The sequence below is a fragment of the Agrilus planipennis genome, unplaced genomic scaffold (assembly GCF_000699045.2).
Source record: "Agrilus planipennis isolate EAB-ADULT unplaced genomic scaffold, Apla_2.0 scaffold279, whole genome shotgun sequence".
Classification (NCBI taxonomy): Eukaryota; Metazoa; Arthropoda; class Insecta; order Coleoptera; family Buprestidae; genus Agrilus; species Agrilus planipennis.
This window is the reverse complement of record NW_020438981.1, coordinates 15,694-41,129: the sequence shown is the minus strand read 5'-3', so window position 1 is coordinate 41,129 and position 25,436 is coordinate 15,694. Positions and strand designations below refer to the sequence as shown.

The following is a 25,436-nucleotide window of genomic DNA, read 5'->3' as shown; positions in this document are numbered from 1 at the left end:
AAAATTTGCTAACAAGAATTAAGACCTAAAGATCGTCAGCACACCAAAAGCCATTTTTTGTATTTGGTCATAACATTCCGGAAGAGTGAGCTGTCCACTTATATTGCGATATTAAAAGACAATTCTGCCTTTCCAACATTTCTAAGCTACTGCTCACGAACAGACTCGTATTTCGAACTCCACAAATCTTTGCTTTTTAACTAGACAGTGGCAACAGTGCACATTTTATCTTTCCTAGTAGCGTACGATGGTGGGAGGGGGTATCACATGTACTCACATGGCCTGCAGTCTCTCGTTTTAGACATACGCGCGTGCCTTGTGTCCGTCCGTTCCGCTTAGCTTTTAATTTTATTGAAGGGAACTTAAAAAGCCGCAATTGTCTCTTGAAGGAGCTGCGATATATCGATCCCTGATCTAGACCAAGGCAATAGCCAACAACCTCGAACGTCGTTTGCATCGAAATCCTTTGCACATTTATGTTTTTGTTAAGTTCATATCCAGTTTAAAAACGATGCAGTTCTTGAAACAAAACATGTGATGGGTAGGAGGTATCTTGCAGGGATGTTATAGATATTCATTTTCCGATATGGTTATGGATACGGATGTATAAATAATATTATACCGGTGTTTCAGTTACAGATACTCGATTTTTAAGGAACTGTAGGTAAAAGAAAAATACCAATAGGTAATAATTTGACTTTATTTCTAGGTTGTCATCTTGTGCTATAATTACAGAAAAGACAATTAACCTCAAATTAATTCGGAAAAATTGTAGCTGCTGTCACACCCTCGCCGTGAACCAAACCCGGGTCCCTGCCTTTACGCACTATTCTACCACTAAATTACAAGAGGTGACAGTAGCAACAACGACAAAATGTACCTGACTTTCGGTTACAGAATCGTAGAACGAATGTATAATCGGTATTAACAATGAGACATTTTAGAACAATTTTTGTAAGATTAATTTCAATACATTAAATTGAACTCATTTTTGAATTAATTTCTATCTCTACAGATAACCTCAAATTAATTCAAAAATTAACCTTGTAAAAATTGTTTTAAAATTAGCCTTATAATTTAGAATCCGTCCCTATTCTAAATTATTCGAATCTTTTGTATCAGATTCGGTTACGATTTCAGATAGATTTTTTACGGTATCTAATATTTTATTAAAACCCTCAATACTTTACTAAATTTTGATGTCTATACAGTCTAAAGCCTTAAGACTCTAAATTCCATTCTGTTGCCCATCTTTCAGAGAAATATAGATCTTGCTCAATCGAAAGTTATAAACAAGTGTTTTTGCGAAGTGTATAATCGTTCGACTTGGATCTTAAAACAAAGAAAGAGAGCGTGACGCACAGTGTGGTGCTCCGTTAATGCCAAACGTAAAGGAAGACAGTTTAGTGTATATTTATGTAGGTCTGTTATCTCCTCCCATATGTCGACCTGAAGTGCACTCGATGATATATTTTCGGACCAGAAAAGTAAATCCATTCAAAACGAACGAAACGTTTAGTCGTTCGTTTAACACAGAAGTACCGAAGTACCTCTAAGTAAAAACATGAAGATCTACCTGCAAGTCAATCTCGTTCAAAGAAAGGTACCGTATTCCTGAAATAGTTATTATACTGAAACACTAAGAGGTCGTTGAACAAGTTCTACTGTATCTACATTCCCACCAAATTTACATTTATAATGTAGCCAGGAAAAATTAACATCAGAACAGTGTAGATAGTTTACAACCAATAGTATCCGTGTATCAATACAGTGCGCGCGTTCGTTTACGTAGGTATTTGTCTGTGTATAATCTACACAACAGAAAGATATAATGCAATTATGTGTTTGGTACATGATTAGATAAAAATGAAAGTTCCATGTTCCGTGAACATTTCTAAAGGCAACTTCGTGTATGTTATGCGTGTACCGCAATTGTGTTAATAGGTGATCGTGTCATAAAAGTTGTTTTATTTTTAACGTCCAGAAAAAGTGAAAGGATATACCTATGGAGAAAAAACAGGACATCGATACCCTAATGGGTTATTTAGGTTTGTATTTTTTTGTATTAGTACACATATCTTCGGTCAATTTATCATCTGGGTCAAATCATGTAGGTAAATTAAAAAAACAAAATAGTTTGGATTAGGAAGAAAATAGATTGAAGATGTAGAAAATAATATTAAATAAATCCTTGTTTATATTATACTAAGAACAATAAAAAAATAGAAAATTACTTAATTGTAAATTCCTGTAAATTTCCATTATGTGTTCGTAGTTCGTAGCATGTTAATGTCTTACTTTTTATTTTCTTTTCTTCTTCTTCTTCACGTATACACCACAAATATTATCCCATTTGGATTAAGTATCTATTCAAAAAACAAATGCTATTTTTTATAACCAGATTCTTTATTTGTCCTTGGTTTATGAATAATTATTCTGATACATATGTAAATACGAAACAAGTCATGTTACCTGAATACTTAAAATTAATTATAATTTTATTAGAATCATTTGTGGCATATTTAATAGGTACGTAAAATACTTTGTTACAATTAATTAAGTCCATCGAAGATTAATCAAATTTCTGGAGACAAAACATGTAAGTAGCTTCATAAAAGAAAAAGAAATTTGAAGGTGAAGAAGCTCCCCGGGACTGAAGGAAATTTTATTCACCTAAACTTAACCTACATATTTTCTAATAAATGAGTAGTTTATATTTGTTGGTAAGGTTATGGTTGAGGAACTTCTTCTACCCGTTCTCATAGTGCAATTTTGTTTTTATTTTTGAAGTAAACTTTATTTTTTCATTTATTTGTTATTAGATATGTGACGTTTTGTTAGGTCGGGTTAGATAAGATTTTCTTTATTTCTTCTCGATGTAGGGAAGAGCGATAAATTTGATATTTGAAACCTATACTGCGGCATTGTCTATTACATATGAATATAATGCTATATAAAATCGATAGTAGGTAGATACTTACTGATATCCCCATTTACAAAAAACGTTAAATACTTGAAGTATTTAGATAAAGAAATAACGCAATAATTGCAAAATAACCTTCAGATTGTGTAGATTATGAGAAGAGTATACCAATGTGAAATGCATTAGTAACGGTAAAACTCAGGAAGCCTAGAGGTAGCAGTAAAAATTGCATGGTTGTATAATATATATACGGACCGATTCGTAAGAGCATCACTTAACATTAGTTGTGCTCATCCGATTTGATTTATAAACAAAAGATAATTCTTACCAAATTTAATACTCAGTCTCTTGTCGTGCAGCGAACTGACGTTTGCTATCCTCCATTAGTAATTATGCTTTTTAGACCCATTCACTTCAAGCTACATGTTGAGCTATTGCTCCTCAATATAAATTTAACGAAAATAAACAGTTACTCAGTTATTTAAGTTTCAATGTATTTTGTTATTTTAGTTTGGCTTTTTATTTTGTCCTTTACCTGTTGCTGTAGGTACATCCTAAACTCCTGTACCTGCGATTAGGTACGAATCTTGTATGTAGGGTGTCCCAGTTATAATAATTAATATTTATACTACAGATTCTTACGGACATTTGGAACATAAAATGTTATAACACTTTTGAGTTTTGAAGCAAAATAAAAAATTATAAAATTATAACAATTTTGATGCCGGCCCTTAAAAATTGCAAAACAATTCACCTTCAGTAGGTCGGAATCAACTGCTTTTTGGGGTATATCTATTGTTTATGTTTGGTATTAAGGTACGGATCAGCCGAAGAAAATGCACTCACGTTAAGGTCCATTAGATGACTGAACATGTTAGAAAAACTACGTACCTATCACAATCGAAAATCCCATGATCGTAAACTGAAGTGGATTTAATGTAGCCCATGACGTCGACTATTATGTTATTTTATACAGAAAAGAAACTATAACGATTACGGAATACTTAGAAGTGGTTCACAAACGACCCTGGTCACCCAGCGTTTGGTAGAGGTTTGTAACATAACGTACAAGTGTACGAAAAGAACTGTATGTGTTATGGTTATAATAGTTGAGATAAGATGCACACCTACTTTGACCAATCGCATGTATTAAATTGCTCATTCTGGCGTTAGTTTTACCTGGCAGGGCTCATTAACTCCACGTGGAGTAATACAAGGATGTGTTCAAAAGGACCAATTCTGGTTATTTTGTTTTCATTAAATGTAAGAAGCTAAATATTGATATATAATTACACTGCTGGAAGTGACTGGAATAAATACACATAATGTCGTAGTTTCTAACATGTTGTTCAGTTTGCTTTGGATTGTTGTGGGATTTACTTGTTTGTTAATGTTAGTTTATTTATTTAGTGGTCATTTCATAAAAGTCTATTACAATAAGGACAATTAGTAGTGTGATAGTGCATTCTAGTAGGGTTCTTGTTCAACCATCAATTGGGGCTGAGTTACATTACCGATGCCTTTCGTATAATTCCAAATATTCCCGGTGTCAGGGCGAATGGTGTTGCATTGAAGCGAATGGCGGGCAATTTTAAAAGTTTTTATATAAGGTACGCTTTTCTTTTTCACTTTTACTTTTTTTTTACAAGGTGGAAGTGTATTCGGCCTTCCCGGTAGGTACTTGTTACATCCACACTAGATCAGCTGAGCGACGTTAGTCACCTAGATCCAGGTCCGTAATGAAACAAATTGTACGTTCAAATTTACAAAGACGATTTGCGAGCTCAATTGTCACTGGATTGAAAAATTGTATAACACTTTTTTGTTGTATTTTGTGTCAGGAAGCCGTGATTGTGTTTTAATTGTTATAAATAGGACACCCTGTATAAGGGCTTCTCCAATACAATGAGCATGAATCTGGCCATGAAAATGCCCACAAGTGCCTCATATAACCCCGGACATCCTCAAATGACGTTAATATTTTTTTGTATTTGTTTTTGATGCAGTTATACAGGGTATTTCTGAAATAGGTGGCAATCTTTGGAGGATGTTACTAGGTGTAATAGGGAAGCTCATGGTGAATACATCATCGGTTAAGGAAAAAATTTGTAAACAATCTACAAGTTACAATCCGAACCCCGTCCTGGACATTTTTTGGCAGTATGGGTGTAGCGCAAAAAAATCTTTGAGGACAAATGATGACTGAGTAGCTACAGATTGAAAGAATGCTGCTAGTCCAACCCCTAAAATAAAGATAAACAACTCACTTCTCGCTTGTCGGCGAATTATTGATTCCGGTAACACCACTAAATATACAAACACATACGTGCCCCCTAAAAAATTATCGACACTAAGACCGTGTGGTAGAAGAAAGGCATCAATGCGTCTACCAAAATTATTTGTCACTCGCAGGTACTTGGCGAATTTTAGTTGTAGCGATCATCACACGGTCCTACACTTCACTAGCATTGTGCGCTGACGTTCGATACTTACGATGTTTTATACCCTATACAAGTATGTCTTGTGGTGTTAACTCCGGACTACCAAGAATGTAAATAACACCTAATGGGAAAAATTGGCGCTCCAAACACTTTTGTATCATAAATCCACCCTCAGCTGAAAATCAGTTTCCTGCGAGGTTTGCACTCGCTGCAAATGATAAGGATGTAGCAGTTGTTTCTTTAACATTCGCCACAGTGCAGCAAGGAAGAAACCAAAGTTCCGAGCTATTTCACATGTAGTACTTTAGGGGTTGTGGCAGCGACTTTGACTAACTAGTTACATACAAGCCCACAACGTTAAAATAATAAAGACTACTACAGACTGGCTGTAACACAAACATCGTCAATCACCCGTAATCTTGTCAAACAATGTATGAGTACAAAAATACAAAAGTACGTTTTCCCGGCTGTTTATACTCGACTGCTACTGGTCGAGAGTCGATTGTGTCATGTCATTAGCTATACAATGTAAAAATTATTATGAATCGAAACGGTAATTTTTTGTTTAAATTCCAAGCAGATCAGAAACTTGAAAATTGAATTATATTAAATCAGCAAATATTGTATAAATTCAGATGAACTGGGAAGATGAGCTCCTAAAAGTTCCATCCATGAAAAACTTAATCCACCTAACGCTTGCTTGTCATTCTGACTTGCAAATATAATATGCGATTTTCTTCACATTTTCTGCCAACAAAAATGATGCACCATTGCTTGTAAGTAGTAAATCTTCTGATAGTTCGATTTCTTCTCGAGATAAACAATTTTTAGAAACACTTCTTGTATTAAGAAACTGGGGCAATTTTGTTACGATATTAATTTTAATTATTCAAATACAATCCTGCCTATTTAAGAGCTCAGATAGTAAACAACAGATATATTGCAGTATGGTAGCCGTTAGAGGGTGTAATCCTAATGGTATGGTCCAGAAGGAAGTCTCAAATAATTTGAAAAATACTAGTGTCTATACGAAAGATTGTCCTTACATAATCGGTTCCAATTTATCCAATCTTCTAGCATGTTAAACATTTTCAACCGTATAATCCACAATGCTAAAATGTATAGATCGCAAAATAACGAGTTTTGTTCTCTACAGTCGAGCTGAGTAAAAAAGTTTGTTGATATTGAAGTCTAAAAGTAGACTGAGTCCAAATAAATGGTTTTTCTAACAATTGTGCTACTAATACTTTAATTAATTAGTTCTAAGCGGTATTGAATCTAAATACGCCACTAATCCGAGGCATGTAGCTTTGGGAAGTACATCCATTTCATGCGAATTATCGTTTACAATGTTGTATTTACTGTTAATCATATTGGTTCAGCAAAACGTTGGAGTCTAAACAACTTTATTAAAATATTTAGTTGTTAGTTCGTTACTTCATGCTGTTTGTCGTTTTGCGTTGTGTTTGTTATAAGGGTTCATAAAATAAGACTGATTGTGAGAAAATTTACCTATATGGTAACATGGATGAATTAGTTGAATGATGTGGAAGAACGAAATAAAGTTGGACTATTCTGCTTTGCTGCAACGGCGAACAAAACCATACAACATGTCATTCCGTATTCAGTGATCTCCTTTGGTGCATAGGAAGGTAAGAAGCCGCACATCCTAGTTTATAATAATGACGCTTTTCGTTTATCGCGTTTGTTAGTATGCTGTCGTGAAAAATGTAGTAAGTTAATAACATTAAACATCAAATTTATCTTTGTAGGTTAGATAAGAAAGACTAAAATTAAATGAGGGTGATTAAGTGTAATAATGATTTTTTAAGTAATATACATGAATGCTTGGCAACTTTCCTAAATTAACCAACCAACCATGACTTCACGTGTTTTTTAAATCTAATGTAAACGATTAGCTTATTTATTGTATTTTATTCTATAATTATGTTCGTCCTACATTAAAAGGTTTCATTCGTACAAAATCCAGTAGCACACTCACGTGTTTGTGATAACTTACAAGAGTTATTATCCATATAACGATGTGCTTTCATGTTTGCTACACAGTTAATAAACTAATCCATTTTGTAAACAACGTTAAAATAACATCATATCAATAAGCAATAAGCGTGCTCAGTTATACAAATATGACGTCTATTGCGTTAAACAGATAATTCAACGAATTAACAAGTACAATGCGATTCCACTTAAGGCTCTGTAACAACACATACGTTTTGGTGCCCCGGCAAATAACGGTTTAAATAGCCATTTGGTGTACAAGAAGGTACGGAAAACGGAAAAAGTATTTTGACCTACCCCTAGTAAGATAGGAATAATATACAAAAGCGTATAGTTAAAAAAACTTACATTTAAAGGTTTCGCAGGACGTGACCACACACTTCCTAAAACTATATATGTACTGGTATTGTTCTTATTTTTACTGGAGTAGATCATTTTTTTGCTGTTTTCGACACTTTTTCGTTCACCAAAGGACTATTTGAGACATGCTTTGTTGTTCTTCTTTCTCTATAAAATTTCTTAATTTATACTGCGCTAAAATGTTAGGACCCAACATAAGTTTATTGTATAAAATAAGATATTTAGAGATCTATGACTATCCTATTTTCGATATAAGGTTGGACACAATAATTGGGCCAAACTAAAAGCTAAAAATATGTATACAGCGTGTTAAAATTTTATGTTAAGTATAGATTGATATTTATATCTACCTCGGTTAACGTCCAACTAATTCTAGTAAACTTCATCTAAGTATATGACTTTATTTTTAAATATTTGATTGCCTTATCTCAGGTATTACATAAAATAAAAGTAAGTGTATCAATTGGGTTGGGACATGATATCAGAAATCAGAGCGAAACAACATTTATTACAAAGGTAGATCACTAAAAATAACCATACCGTTGAAAAAAATGATTTTCCCTAACAACTCTTCGTTAAATATCACTTTAAAAATCGATAAATCCTCTAGCCGCTCGGGATGCTAGCACTTTAAAGGAACAAAGGAGCAGTTGAAACAATTTTTTCCGGTTGAATCACAAAGTGTTATTCTGAAGGCGCTCGTTACATCAACGATTCCTGCAGCACCAATATCTACGGCTATTACATAGTAGATGTCACAGTGACAATTTAAATTCCTTAAATGTGATTGGCCCGTTTCGGACGCCACATTGTCGATTTTATTCGTAATTTGATTGATTTCAAGCAACAAGTAACAATGAATCAATCAACTTGCAACATTCGAGCGATTTGAACCTTGCGTGGTATACATATACAACTTTGGTTGTGTTTTGACAGCAGGAGTAAATTACTAGAACAAGTACAACTAATCCGATTGGATTTGAACCTTAATAAAGCTCTAATACAAACTAGAGTGAGTGGATCGGCTTGCGCGTTTCAATGATTTAGGGAGCCAGACCATAGGTTCAAGCTTAGTGGGGGGAGGGCTCTTAATGAGAAGCCAGACTAAGAGACCACAAAGATTTGTATGATACTTTGATGCATAACACTGCAACTGTGAAACGCAACGAGAAAACACCACATTATAAGGTCCGAGTACAACAAACCGAATTTTACATGAGAGAATCCTCTGGGGTAAAGTATTCCGGATGTAAAATAGTCCCCCATTCGGATGTCCAGACGGGGCTACCCCGTGGATGTCATCAAGTGCAATAGGGGAAGATGCAATACTTCACGAGTTTAAGCTTAGAGTGTTAGAACAAAGATGTAACTGATGAACTGCAGGGATTACTCTGGACGTTGCAGACATGAAGACCAATCTTAAATTTAAAATTCTGTGGAAGAGGGAAAGTAAGAGACGTCTTGACTTAGAAATCCTAAAATGTAGCAAAACGCATGATAGACTAGGTATAAGGACGAAATACCAAAAGAGGCGGTAGAAACAAATGACAGGGACGTAGAGGCAGAATAGTACTGCATTAAAGCGTGCCTTACAGTTAAACAAAACGAAAGTAGGAAACCCTGGATAACAAACGATTGTAGATCTAATAGAAGAAAGACAGGAATACTAGCTAATCATCCATTGCATTAATTGTATGTCACCACGCTCCTTCCCGTAAGAGGAATAGATTGTATTATTAATATTATGACAGGAGCCATTGCGATCACACACCAAGGTGGTGTGTTTATATGAACGTAATAGATAATAATTATCCGACATGTCTCTGTGTCGAGCTTTTATCAACCGCGTGATTGTTTTCAATCTTGGTAATATTTATTAAATACACATTTATTGTATAATGAGTACCTCGTGTTCCTTATCTGTTTATTGTTAGTTTAAAGAAATTGGTAAATTTGTACAAATATTCCCACTTTATCAACTGGAAAACTTCACTTCAATATCAGAACCGTTTTGTATCCCGGAGGACACTGTAGAAATAAATTTTAGGTGGTAGGAAGAAACTATATTCACAAATGCGAATGTTTCATATATTCCTATTTTCTATCTCATTTTTATAGTTTTGTTCAATGTCGAGATTAATATTTTAATCCCCGCGCAAACTCGATTTACTGTCACTTTCTTCTCTTAAATACTTATAGCAATTAGAATTTAATTTTTTTCGGTATCCTTGATAAGATACGATAGATATTTTCGTTGATAACTCGTCTGTATCATGCTGTTATTTGAAGAGGTTTATCCAGATCACTATTCGATCATCATCATCATCATAAGGTCGTCAGTCCTAAGACTGGTTGCACACGTTCCTCAACTCTTTTCTATCCTGAGCTAATCTTCGCATTTCCCTAAAACTAGAGCAACCCACATCCTTAACCTTTTGCGAACAATTAATCTAATCTAGGTCTACCTCTACCCCTCCTAACTCCCGTTGCTGCCTCTTATATGCCTGACTAGACATTCATGCCTGAGAAGGTGTCTTACCAACCTACAATATTTTGCCTATTTCTTATCGACTTCCCTAGAGTCCTTTTTACTGCTATTCTTTCTAATACCTCTTCATATCTAACTTTCTCTATCCACGGTATCCTCATCATCCGCTTATAACACCACATTTCGAACGCTTCTAACCTTTTCTTTTCCGCCACCCCTACTGTCCATGTTTCGCACCCGTACAGCGCCGCCCTCCAAACATACACCTTTAACAACCTTTTTCGAATTTCTAAATTAACCGTTTGCGAGCATAGAAGTGACTTCTTTTTATTGAAGGCGACACGACCCTGCGCCATCCTCTGCTTTATATCCTTACTGCTCCTTCCGTCCTGACTTACCTGACTTCCTGGATACCTAAAATCAGCCACTTCTACTAATTTTTCGTCTCGTATATTCGCTCTTTCCCTACTTTTTTTTCCCTTGCATACCAGTATGTTTGTTTTACTTTTATTTATTTTCATACAGTACTGTTTTGTCAGTACCGCTCCAATTTTATTTAAAGCTATCTCTAATTCCTCCTTGCTAGATGCTAATACTTCTATATCAACTGCAAATCTATGGATACTAATCTTTTGCCCCTGTATATCTATCCCTACAGTTGTACTGTTTTTAATGATATTGATCGCGTCTTCGATGAATAGATTAAAAAGTAGAGGTGACAGTGTGCATACCTGTCTGACTCCCTTCCTAATATTTACTTCTCTACTTTGCAGTTCCATCTCTATAGATAACAGTGCATTGCTTTTATACAAACTAGGTATCACTCTTCTATCTTTGCAACTCATCCCTACATTTTCAAGTATATTTAACATCTTATCCAATTTAACATTGTCAAAAGCTTTTTCTAAATCTATAAATCCTATGTACGCATTCTTTAGTTTTTCTATTGTTTCTCTATTGTTACGCGTAAAGCTAGAATGACCTCCCGCGTTCGTCTATTTATTCTAAACCCAAATTGATCCCCCTAATAGTTCTTCCGCCCTTTTTTCCATCGTCTGTACAATTCTAGTTGAGATTTTTGACGCATGAGAAGTTAATCTAATATTCGTATATATCTTCTTTGTATATATGGTTACTACCACGTTCCGTTTATAATCCTCTGGGACTTTTCCCGTCTCGTAAATGTGACTAACTAGCTTATTTCAAATTCCCAAATCAGCGAACAGCGGCGATCGCTACTTCATACTGATAACTGTGCATGCGCAACTTCCGCTTCTTGATAAACCTCAACGCCGACAAAAATGATGTAGGAACTTATCGCTTCGAAAATTAAAATTATAATAAATATAATGGAAGTGAACGGCATTAGAAAACTTAAGAACGATCAAATACGAACAATAATAGAAAAAATGATAAGAGGAAGGAACTTGAATAAGAAAATGTTTAAAAAACTGGAACGCTTATAAAACAAGAAAAAACGTAATAACACAATAAGCTACGAGCTACAGTTTTGGAGTTGTGGAAATCACCATTTTTTTTTGTGTCTAAAGGAAATTAAGGAAACATCACAAATTAGTACAACATGCACTATACACTAAGTACCGCCGCCGTATGAACCAAAATGCATTCACAATATATGAAGTTCTTTTACCTCAATATATAAAATTTTTGACTTACACAAAACGCAGCGTGATTAGGAGGGCGCTTTGATTCTTTCGCAGACAAACATTTTAATATTTCTCCAATGTTTGCAAAAACTATATATATTACACTTGTGTTCCAAAACGTGCTTATAGTTAAGGAATCATTCAGGGAATTCAAAATGTCCTTTGCTGTACATAGACTCAATTTAGTAACCGCTTATCCGCTTCTACATATTTCTTCAATAGTCGACTAACTTATTAGTTGTCGCTTCATATCTAATTTTGATGTGTTATTCCGTAAACCGGATTTCAACTTATTGTTGGTAGGCCTGCCAATTCAGGATCCTGGTTGTAATAGAGTTATGAAAGAGCCTTGTAAATTTTAAAGTACTTGATGTTATCCTTGTTTGCACATACTAATGATTTCTCCCCCGTTAGTAGTAGCATTCCCCTTTGGGGGATAATATTTTCCGACAATTTCATGAAGAGCCCACTAGTGCTCATTTAGGAATTTTAAAAACTTATAAAAGAATTGCTGAACAGTATTACTGTTAATCATTTCCTAATAAATGTAAAACTTGTGCGGCGCAGAAAGTCTCACTATTTACTTTTTATAAACGCACAGCGTAGTGTCTCTCTTCCTTGGTGGTGTTTAATTTCAGATACCGTTGAGCCAAAGTCGGGTAATGTGCGTCTTTTAATAGTTACTGAATACTTGACTAAGATGATTTTTATTCAACCCCTTTGCAAATTAAGTTAAAAAAATATAACGTTTTGAGAGAATCATATTTTCTTGGTGTTTGGCGTTCCTCAAATAGTTGTTTCAAATTTGTCAGTATAGAATTTACGAGCTTTTTAAATGAAAACAAAATTCCCAAATTTTGGTTAACACCCCGTTATTCCCTCCATGTAATCCCACTAAGCGTTAAATCAAGCGGAAGTTACCTTTCGTGTTCGCTTTTTCATTAAGTCTCAAGGCCATAAGAATTGGGATAAGGAAATTGATAGGTAGTCTATTCGCTTTACATGGGATCACAGGTAACAGTCCAAACGTTTTGAATTTTGGTAGATATGTTCCCATTTCTGCTAACTGTTATGGCTCAGTTGCTCCTTTCCTTGAAAAGGCTACATAACATTTTGATAAATATCTGAACGAGATTGTCAATTTACAAATGGTTTATTCTAAAGTTTAAGAGCGTTTGATTTGGGCTCATATGAAATACAATTACAACCTCCGCCAACCGCGACAAGGAATTTGATGCTACTGATTTAGTTTGGAAGTGTAACTCTGCGCTTTTTGATGTGTCAAATGAGCCTACTGCTATGCTGGCTGTCAAATACATTTTATGTCCTATCACCACTAAACATTCGGCAGTAACGTATTTGTTTTGCTCGAAGCATTTTTTTCTTTTCCTTTTGGTCATTCTCTTCCTCGGTTATTTCCTTTTTACACTTGCGGTGAAGGGTGATTTCTGTCTCAGAATGCCTATGTTGTTTAGGAATCCCGATGTCTTTTTTTCGGCTTCTGCTTCACTTCTTCCATATAGGTAAATTCCAACTTCTTGTTGTCGACTTATTTTATTCAGTCAATCTTTCTCCGACTATATCTGTGTGATAGGGACGTTGTGGCTTCGTAGCTTCAATGCCCTTCACACATTATTAGAAGATAATCGGTTCCACAACCAAAGTGAATGAGATTTTGTCTCCTCTACGAAGCGAGTTACCCTTCTGAATGTGGATCTTGTTTCTTTTCTGTCAAGTTCAGTTTCTCATCTGTCTTTCGCAACAAAAAAGCAAACTTTCTTCCTTTCATCTGTACAGTGTACCCAATTTTATGTTTATTTGTTACCTCCTTAATCATTTTGCTGGCTTCTTCTTCTTCAGGCTGGAACTATATCTATCCATTTTTCTGCTATTTGACAGTTCGTAGGAAATAGATGGCAGTCATTCAGGTCTTTTCTTGTTTTCTTATCGTCTGTTCCCTAAGCCGTCTCATCCCTTTCACTATTGTAGAACCTGACTACGAACTAAATAGAAGAAAAATTGTTTCAATTTTGTTTAGGCTGTTCCTATGGTCGTGCTTCTTCTTTGTAGTTTGACATAATCTTAATCCTGTTAGCAATGAACTTGTTTGGGTATTTTGTGCTCGACTCAATGGGTGAGTTGGGCCTCGTACAACTATACCTTGTTCCTACAGGCAGGAGTTACCTGTCTGTATATTTTTAGTTTTTTGATTCAACTCTTATGAGAATGGCTTGGGCTCCATTTCTCATCCATTATCCATTGGTAGAATTAATGTCTTATGATGTTTTGAACATTATCAGTTGTATACCCGTACATGTCACCTGATTTAAAGGTTTTCTGCATATTTGGCTTTGGTGTTTTGGGGTCTTACTTGTTGCCCTTCGTTTGTGAAGGGCGTAGCACCCCTTCCTCCATTTTATACGGTCCCTTATAATTGCCCTGGCTGGTTTTCTTAGGGCTTTTTTAAATTTGGTTGGTTAAATTTTCTGTTGATTGAACAACGTTACTGGTTACACGCCTTAAGTCGGTTCAAGTAATGAATCATTCATGTGGTTTCAGGGAGTTGTAGATATAGAAGGTTTGATTTGCCTTTGATACGTTCAAACAATTTTTGAAACACCTCGAAATTGAAGGGTTTTAATACCTCACTCCTCTTTGCTGTTGACCGTAAGTTGCGAAGTCGGGAGTTTTGGTGGTCCAAGGAGTACGTTTCACGCGGTTGTAAAGGAAGAGACCACTAAGTTTTTAGCTGCAGTATCGTTGCAATTTTTTTTTGGTTCTGTCTTTGTTGCAGGCTGTATGCTTCTTTTTTGTTCTAATCATTAATTTTGTGTATTTTTACTTATTCAACCCTGTTAAACATTTAAGTTAACGGCAAGGTTTTTTATATTTGGGTTCTTCCTCGCAGAGTTGAAGTGAAGTATTGGTACCTAACTGGCCATTACATGTTTGTGGTTTGATTACTCAGTTTACTTGGCAGTTTTGACAAGTCTTCTGGTTGTGTTTTATTACTTGTTGATTTGATTGAAGGGCTTCTTTTTTTCAACTTATTTTAATTGAGCCTGTAGTTAATTCCCCGGTGTTCAAGGAACTCTAAGGGAATTATTTCCGATTTGATTTAAAAATGTACATGCTTTTACTTATTTTTGAGGGCTGATTTGTTTTTATATTGTATTGTTTGTAAATCTTATTTGTGTGTTTTTCTAGAGAATTTAAATCTCATTGGTCACGTGGTTTCAGAAACCTCTAGTTCTGCTACCCTAAGGCTGTTTGTCTTTGTTTTCAGTTCTTTGCTTGGCAAATTGGCGCCCGAGTTTAAATTCAGGGAATCGATTTCCTAGTTTGGGTTATTGATGAGCAAAGTTCTGTTTTCTTTTTATATACGAGCAATTTATTTTAGTCAAACAAAAAAAAACGTTACAAGATAAATGCATTTTTTTGCAAATCATCCATGGTAATCAGAAACTGCGTCAAGAGACTCACGCACTGTGTCGCAATATGCTCTTCTTCGTCATCGCGTCGTGTAAAGTTAGATCAGGTCGTTTCGCACGCGTTGAACGTGTCCTGATATGTACCCATTTAGATGTGTACCACGCGCACTCTTCTGTAGCTAGAGGAAATTAAAACAGCGCTAATTGGGACAAGATGCTACACAGTATGACTCTCGTCTGTAGACCACTTTCGTGGCACTTCGCTGTGGTTGAAACTCAGTTTCTCGTATGCGACTTGACAAGTATTGTATTTGACGTTTTATTAATAATGTACGTTTAAAAATCGTTAGTATAATTATTAAATAAATGCCCCATGATGTCACATGGGAAGTTAATAGAGAAAGTTGATCAGGGGCACAAAGCATCCGAGTTACCTGTACATGTATTTTCTCCATTAAAGAATGACCTTCGGCGAGGCAGATATTGAAACGCGTTCAATGCAAAATGATCTGACCTAACCTGACCTGACATGACGCGAACACGCCCAGGTGTAACACGGTAATCCGCATATTGCGCCTATTCCTAGGAGTTTCGACGCATTTTCTGATTAACATGAAGATTTGCAAAAAAAGATTCATTTATTTAGATTCCTCAAGTTCAAAGTCAGATAATGATACTGAAAAAGAAATGCTAATCCATTCTTAAAGGAAAACAATTTTCATATACACCACATATGTCAGATCAATACCTAGGAAACATTAAGAGAGAAGAAGGTACATGAAAATGTAATAGAATGAGCCATCTCGCATCACTCAGTGATATACATAAACATTACCTTACCTAAAGCCACAACCAACTGTTGGCCATATCAACATATATTCTACATGCGAATACATTATTTTCTGTTTGATATTTTCACACTCAACTTATTTTTCTATTTTGTGGTAATAGCAGTAACTTTTGACAATTGACCTGTTTGTTGTGAAGGTCACGAATAGGTATGAGTGTTTCATCAGTTGGCGCTTGCTGACAACTGTTCAAGTATTTATCAGACATAGTGTATAGGTAATTAGGACGCTTTGTGTCTCCTAGCTGTCATTATTAACTTCTGTTTTGTCATTATGGTATTTATTTAATAAATACAACAATGATTTTTATTTGCAATATTAGTAAAGCGCTGTTGAATACGACATGTACTAACTCGCGTACGAGTAACAGCGTTTCGGTTACAGCGACACGCGACAAGCCTAAAACACTTTACGAGCTGATTGGAATCGCCTACCGGAAATTCTGAAGACTGTATTAATTATACAGTTCCGTAGGCTTCGGCGAGTGTTCATAATTTTATTGCCTAATTTTTCAGTTCTGTCCCTGATTATGCAATAATTGAGTTTTACTTGAGTTCTTCAGGAAATATGCTTGAAATGAACAACAGTACTTTATAAATGGAAACTTTGAGGCAGAAAATTCTGATATTAATTTTTGAAAACGATTCAAAAAGATTACATTTTATAGAACTATAATGATAAAAAAAATCTAATTAAGGGTTGGACTAAATTGATGTTATAGTCTTTTAATTCTATTGGGAAATACATTTTTTTTTTGTTTATTTCTGATCCGGTTCTCGTCAACGCAGCCACATCATTTGCTGGATCCTGTATATTGTTGTTGACCATAGAATAATGTGAATGATATAAAAACTTGTTTATTAATATCACTGAATAGTTGTTGCGTTTCAATATGTTTTTAACAGTGTAAATTATTTTTAATAAATTCTTTGTTTGAGATTAAATATCGTAGTAATTTGATACTGTCATGGATGACATGATAGGAGATTAAAATCTGTTGAAAGCAGTTGGTTTGAAATATCAGTTAAATTTAAAGTGATTGTCTTTTTTGATGATTAACACATCTGGAAAAGATAACGTGCAATTTTTTTCCTGTTCAAACGTAAATTTGATAGAGGAGTGAAATAAACATAAAACGCCATTGTTATAATTCTTCATTCTTACAGCAACCATGGTAAGACAATCATCGACGTATTTAAATTAAGGAGAACTTAAAATGAAGTCTACGATGGCAATCCTTAATTAACTTATTAAGTATTATTCAGCCCTTAAATGCCTAGATTCTTTGCTTAGTCATATCCAAACTAAGGGAAAGAAATGGACAATAAAATAAGTCAAAGTTTAATCCATACGTAATTAATTACTAGAGATAGGATCAAATGGGTCTAAAAAGTATCACTCTTTAAAGAGGCTAAAAGACGGTCCTCAGCACGATGATGAATTGAGCATCGATTTCAGTATTAACAGTTGTTAAACACAAAACTTAGTAAAATCTCCTTGCCTGCGCGAAAATCAAATGAGCGGCGGACCACGGAGCACAACTGACAGTTACATATACTAATAACTCCAGTTTTCTTGTCTATAATCTAAAATTCAAAAATATTTGATATTCATATTCTTCATACAGGATAGTTATGGTTACATTAAACTCAAAGCCGGTAAGAACGGTATTAGTGCAGGTTTACATTTTAGGAGATTTCAACGCAGGAATAGGTGTAGATAAAATGGGTGCAATAGCAGGTTCTTTTGGATTAGGCAATAGAAATGATAGGGGAGTTAGGCTGACAGAATTTTGCGATAAACATAACTTAACCGTCGCGAATATTTCATTCAACCATCACGTAAGCAGGCGCTATACGTGGAAGATGCCAGGTGATTTAGGGAGATATCAGTTAGATTACATACTTTTTAGGCAAAGATTTAAAAATCATGTGAAGGACTGTAGGAGTTATCCAGGAGCAGATATAGATAGCGATCACAACTTAGTAGTTATGAAGACCAATCGGCGGGAAAAACGAATGACGGGGACAGAATGGAACTGCATTAAAACGTGCCTAAAGTCAACAGCTACAGATATACTAGGTCTTAAACAAAACGAAAGTAGGAAACCCTGGATAACAAATGAGATTGTAAGATTAATAGACGAAAGGCGGAAATACAAAACCAGGACGGACGAAGAAGGGGAAATAATTAGGAAGTGTAGGGCAGCTAAGGAACAGTGGATTGATAGGATGTGTAAAGAAGTAGAAGAAAAGTTTGAAGTTGGTAAAACCGATGAGGCTTATAATATAATTAAAAGGAATTTTAGAGATGTAGGATACAGTAGTAATAATATAAGAAACGAAGCAGGGGTCATTTTAATAGAAAATGAGGAAAAGGCAGATAGGTGTAAAGAATATTTAGAGAACCTTTCCGCAGGCCCTGAGTTAGCAGATAAATTGGAGAAGGAAGATAGTTTGGAGATACATTGAGCTTGGTTATGAGATAAGAGTTCGATGTAGCATTAAAAAACTTTAAGAATAATAAGGCGCCAGGTGTATATGGGATACAGGAGGAAATTCTAAAACATGCAGGACAAGAGGTTAGAGATCGTATGTTAGTTAGTCGCATTTACGAGACAGGGAAAATCCCAGAGGATTATAAACGGAACGTAATAGAAACATTACCTAAAAAGACGGACGCGGATAGATGCGAGACATTTAGAACAATTAGCTTAACTTCCCATGCGTCAAAAATCGTAACTAGAATTGTAGAGAGGAGGATGGAAAGAAGGGCATAAGAACTATTAGGAGAAGATCAATTTGGATTTAGAAGAAATAGAGGAACGCGGAAGACCATTCTAGCTTTACGGGTAACAATGGAGAAAACGATAGAAAAAGGAAAGAGTGCGTACATAGGATTTCTAGATTTAGAAAAAGTTAAATGGGAGAAGATGTTAAATATACTTAAAAATGTAGGGATGAGTTACAAAGATAGAAGAGTGATACTTGGTTTGTATAAAGAGATACAGGCAGTTATAGAGCTAGGGATGCAACGTAGAGAAGTAAATATTAGGAAGGGAGTCAGACAGGTATGCACATTGTCACCGCTACATTTTAATCTATGCATTGAAGATGCGATCAACATCATTAAATACTGTACAACTGTAGGGATAGATATACAGGGGCAAAAAATTAGTACGCTTAGATTTGCAGATGATATAGCAGTATTAGCATCTAGCAAGGAGGACCTAGAGATAGATAAAATGGAAGCGGTACTGACAGATCAGTACTGTATGAAAATAAATAAAAGTAAAACTAAAATAGTGGTATGCTAGGGAAGAAAGAAAAAGTAAGGAAAGAGCGAATATAAAAATAGGAGACGAAAAATTAGAAAAAGTGGCTGATCTAGATATCTAGGAAGTCAGATAAGTCAGGGCGGAAGTCACTTCTATGCTCGCGAACGATTTTCGAAAAAGATTGTTAAAGGTGTATGTTTGGAGTGCGGCGTTGTAAGGATGCGAAACATGGACAGTGGGTGCGGCGGAAAAAAAAGGTTAGAAGCGTTCGAAATGTGGTGTTATAGGCGAATAATGAGGATAACGTGGGTAGGAAAAGTTAGCTGAAGAAGGTAACTTTGTTACCGAAAAGTGCTTCGGACAACTACAGTGTCGTGTTTTGGCGTTGGGGTTTTGAGCTATTCTGTTTGTTCTACAACAACCGCCAAAGTTTTTCCAATCTTCATATTTCGAATGGTACTATTTAATATGGTGCACATTTGAAAAAAAAGTTATTCGTCTAATAAGATTGTCAAAAGTTGGTTTCTATATTTCCGTCTCCGAACAACGTAAATATTTTTCCCTTAGTATAAAAGATGCGGTAATTCGTGCTAAAACGAACTGTTCAATCCACAGGCCCTTAGCTTTTACGGTTTAGATTCTATTTGGTCTCATTCAAACAGCTGAAATCATATTTTTTTTTTCATAAACAATTGAATATCTCAAAAACTATTAGATATAAGTGCAGGAAAGTGTTAACAAAGTTGATACAAAATTAAACAAGGAAACCGGAAATGTAAAAATATATAGGGTGTTTTAATTTAAAATGACGAAGTTAGGTAGCGTTCAGAATAAATGGAGCACCCTGTATGACTGAAAATATTTTCTGTTTATACAGCATATAGTTCTAGACCACTTTTTTAAAAATATTGTTTTTATTAAGTGTTTAAGAGTTACGGACGAAAACGCCTTAGGTGAAACACCCTGTAAATATGACGTACGTTACGGAGTGTCGGTCGTAGACAAATGATTGTTCGAATTTCAATTTCTTTCAATGATATTCAATGACGCCCTTAAAAATATCCAGCTAAACATGAATGTATGTATAATGCACACGGAATATTTTCCGTGTAATAAATTGTTTGGCAATAAAGCGTCTGGTTATTGTTTAGCATCCCCTTTACTCACGCGCTAGTTCCAGGACGACAATAGATTTTCAGCCACACTTTAACGCTTCGTAACTTTAATCGAAATTCTAGTAGGTAGCAGTATTCAGTCACAGGCGTAATTTAAACCCGCATTTATAAACTTTACGAACTAACGATACTGATACATTATTCAGTAAGTGAGCTGAAGTAGTGCTTTTGTAACAAGCCAAACACATTTTCAACACATGCGAGTTCACATTTTTAGTTCACTTGGGCAAGGCTTAGAGGCATGAGTCGTGTATTTGCCTAACTTAACAATTTGGCAATACATATCATTTTAAAAACGTTAACCCCTACACCAAAAAGGTATGTATAAGATATGCTTGCTTAGTGCATAGCGGAAGTAACTACATGTTGTGCTCGGTGATCCGTTGCTTAGTAAGGTTTTGTTTACATTTTCTGTTTGACATCTGATAATATTGAAATTTATGCGCAGTCGCTATTGCGCAGTGGTATGTTGCGTTTTCTATGTTTTATTAGTGATGATGCTTTTTAGACCTATTCATTTCGGGTTAAGTCATTACTCCCATTTCTTCTTGCCTATGTCTTCTTTCTCTAAACTCTATTTGACTCTGTTATAGCATATTTCGAAGTATCACTTTCTACCATTATTGCCCAGGGCAGATGATCGAAACTGTGATTTGCAGACTAAATGGAATTGAGTTTTTGACCTATTTTTTAACAATTTATAAGGAATGTGCGCAATACATCTATGCAAATGGCTTAAGGTGCATTCTTTGCTATTAATTTGACTAAAAAAATGGTTTGCGCACTGAAAAAAGTCATTCGAAGACTTTTTTTTTACATTTTAAAGTGAATTTTTAAGTAGATGATACACAAAAGGAAACCAAAGAGCAATTTATAATTATTTGGATCTTCATTGATGACTCCTATACTGATAACATTTTCTGTTACAATCGCCTAGTCTATAAATAGAGAAACTTCATGGTTAGGTTTCAGTGAGTACTACGTCGAAGTGTACCATTTCTTAAAAATTATTTTGGCATTATTTTATAATAAAATGACAAAATAATTGAAATAAAGTGTGTGTGGTTACTAGTAACTTTAATAACATAAACTGTAAAAAAATTGTTGAAAATTCTTATTTTCTATTTTTAAACTTACAATTCGATAACAGTTTTTAAGTAACCGCGAATAAGTATAGTTTAATTTCTCAGATTTACCACGCTGTTTTCGTTAAATATTAAAATGTTTATTTTACCTGAATATATGAACCAACTATGTAAATGTAGGTTATCAAACACTGCATGCTTTTAAAGTGATTTAGGCTTTTAGGATAACATACTTGAAATTTTTCTTCAACCTTTAATTTTTCGAGACAACGTGAATCCATTAGATTATTTTGACATTTTTTATTAATTTTAATAGTAGTTAATATGAAATCTTAATGTGAAAATTCATTTTCAATTTTACATCCACTACAAACTACCTCAGGTTAATGAGGAAAACACTTTGGTTGCCGTTGTCACACCCCCGCCGGGAATCGAACCCGGGACCGTTGGCTTTACGCATCAGTGGTCTGACCACTAAGCTAGGAGAGATGACAAGAGCAACAAAAAATTTTCCCTCATTAACCTGAGGTAGTTTGTAGTGGATGTAAAATTGAAAATTAATTTTCACATTGATATTTCATTAAATTATTGTTATTGCAAAATTGCGTCACTTATTTCTATTCATCATCATCATAAGGTCATCAGTCCTAAGACTGGTTGGACACGTACCTCCACTCTTTCCTATCCTGAGCCAAACTTCGCATTTCCCTAAAACTAGAACAACCCACATCCTTAACTATTTGCGAACAGTAATCCAATCTAGGTCTACCTCTACCCCTCCTAACTCCTGTTTCTGCCTCTAATACGTCTCTGACTAGACCTTCATGCCTAAGAAGGTGTCCTACCAACCTATCTCGCCTATTTTTTATTGACTTCCACAGAGTCCTCTGTTCTCCTATTCTTTCTAATACCTCTTCATTTCTAACCTTTTCTACCCACGATATCCTCATCATCCGCCTATAACACCACATTTCGAACGCTTCTAACCTTTTCTTTTCCGCCGCTCCCACTGTCCATGTTTCGCACCTGTACAACGCCGTGCTCCAAACATACACCTTTAACAACCTTTTTCGAATTTCTAATTTAACCGTTCGCGAGCATAGAAGTGACTTCTTTTTATTAAAGGCGACACGACCCTGCGCTATCCTCTGCTTTATATCCCTACTACTCCTTCCATCCTCACTTATCTGACTTCCTAGGTATCTAAAATCAGCCACTTCTTCTAATTTTTCGTCTCCTATCTTTATATTCGCTCTTTCCTTACTTTTTCTTCTCTTGCATATCAGTATTTTAGTTTTACTTTTATTTATTTTCATACTGAACTGTCAGTACCGCTTCCATTTTATTTAAAGCTATCTCTAGGTCCTCCTTGCTAGATGTTAATACTGCTATATCATCTGCAAATCTAAGCATACTAATCTTTTGCCCTTGCACATCTATCCCTACAATTGTACTGTCTTTAATGATTAAAAATTTCCACCTAATGCTGTTCATAAATTAATTAAATTAAAAATACCGTGTGTCAGAGAACATAGCAGGAAAATGACTTAGCATACTGCACAAAATAATATGGTACCTAACTACTTAAAAATAATCAAGAAAGCTATCACAATTAACTCCTAAGATAATGACATTAAACGGACTGCTATTTTCTTCGTACTTATAGATAAATTAATACTTTCAAGAGTATTACATTTCTTTTTCTCCCTGCATTATAAAAGTTTATTAAGTACCCATCAACAATATTTGATAAAAATATGGAAGTCTGTACTTATTATCTAATCGTAATTTTACATAAAGAAAGTGATACACTCGTGGTAGGTACTTACAATAAAGAACGTAAATAACAGGAAAACTAAAACAGATTGGTGTAAGGAAGTGTAATATGGATAGAGAGAGGAAGAAATTCTACAACTGAATCTGAAAAAATATACAGCGCATTCCATTTAAAGAAAAGCTTTGATGGTTGGAACTTACGCAAATTTGGCGTTAATGTTCTATGACTCTGTACAATATTAAACAACTTTTAACGTAACTGTAATAAATAATGGGTATTCCCCTATCTTCCTTCCAAATATCAATGCTTCAGCGTGCATAATGTAAGAAATAAGCAATTTTGAGTTAGACAATGGAAAAGCATTTTTTTTTTTTGATAAAGTTGAAATATCCCGAACACTAGCAGACCTAGACATGGAATTGTCCCTCTAAAATAGCAGTAGATAAACTTAAAACTTAGTTCGAGGTAGTTATTGAAATATTCTAATGGGCCGTCACCGTAAGACACCCTATATATTATGTTAATTTGTCTAAATAAAACAGAAACCAAATTATCATAACACCTTGTTCAAGCTTTTGAAATTGTCCGTTTTGTACATCCATACTTCTACGACTGACTATCCCACATTGCCCCTGCAGGGTGCAGGATAAGTGCCTGTTGCGCAAATGCATCTCGCGTCTATGCGTGCGTTTCCAGATGGCCCTTATGTAATCACGTTACGATCAGGGAAATTCCACCCTTCGCCAACATAAATTCCACCCTCCGCTAACAGGTAAACAGGAACAAAAGATTGGTATGCTTAGATTTGAAGATAATATAGCAGTGTTAGCATCTAGCAAGGAGGAATTAGAGATAGCTTTGAATAAAATGGAGGCGGTGTTGACAAAACAGTCTTGTATAAGAAACAAAAATACTGGTATGCAAAGGGACAAAAACGTAGGAAAAAAGCGAATATAAAAGTAGGAAACCAAAAATTACAAGAAGTGGCTGATTTTCGATATTGAGGAAGTCAGATAAATCAGGACGGAAAGAGTAGTAAGCAGAGGATAGTGCAGGTTCGAGTCCCCTTCAATTTAAAGAAGTCACTTCTATGCTCGCGAATAGTCAATTTATAAATTCGAAAACGATTGTTAAAGGTGTATGTTAGGAGTACGGCGCTGTACGGGTGTGAAACATGGACGGAGGGCGCGGGGGAAAAGAAAAGTATTCGAAATGTGTTACAGGGGAATGGTAAGAATACCGTGGATAGAAAAGGTTAGAAATGAAGAGGTATTAGAAAGAACAGGAGACTCTATGGAAGTCAATAAGAAATAGGCGAAATAGATTGGTGGGACACCTTCTCAGGCATGAAGGGCTAGTCAGAAACATATTAGAGGCAGAAACAGGAGTTAAGAGGAATAGAGCTAGACCTAGATTAGATTACTATTTGCAAATATGCTCAGGATAGGAAAGAGCAGAGGTACGTGACCAACCAGTCTTAGGACTGGCGACCTTATGATGATGATAGTAAGATGCTCTGCAGTGATCTCAAAATTAACCCGCAAGGTTGTGGTAAACCAATCCCATTAATTCATTATTTTGTAACAAACTATAATTGAATAAAAATTAGAAACAAATTAGCAATTTAAAAACGCAATATTTTTTTTTTTTATTTTCACATTTTGTTACAATAAACATCGAGTGAGAGTTCTTTTTTCGGTTTTTATCACCCAATTAACTTTCCCTGTAAATTTCATTAACAAACAAATAATTACAATTTTTATTTTTTAAGGGTTTAATAAACTAAATTAATTGTATTATATGCATGGTTTGACTAAAAAATTAATTACCTTTCCTTTCATACAGGGTCATATGCATACGTCTGGTGATAAACTGGTCTTTTTAGGAACTAACAGTGCAAAAATGGAAAAATGCTAACAAATGATGTTAATAGAGAAAGTTGATC

The 25,436-nt window shown here is 35.0% G+C and overlaps 1 protein-coding gene across 3 annotated transcripts in view; it reads left to right on the top strand.

Moving 5' to 3' along the window:
• Nucleotides 1-313: 313 nt before the first annotated feature.
• LOC108742485 (organic cation transporter protein) overlaps nt 314-25,436 on the top strand; it is a 33,877-nt gene continuing 8,754 nt past the window's right edge. The window contains exon 1 of one of the 3 annotated variants that reach the window (XM_018477719.1): nt 314-424. Coding sequence is in view for 1 of the 3 variants with exons in the window: in XM_018477716.1 (XP_018333218.1) it covers nt 2,006-2,048 (43 nt within the window). In the remaining 2 variants the exon portion in view is untranslated. Of the gene's footprint in view, nt 425-1,313; nt 2,049-6,755; nt 7,017-25,436 lie in introns of those variants that run through there. The other 2 variants (XM_018477716.1, XM_018477718.2) reach the window with 2 other exon arrangements.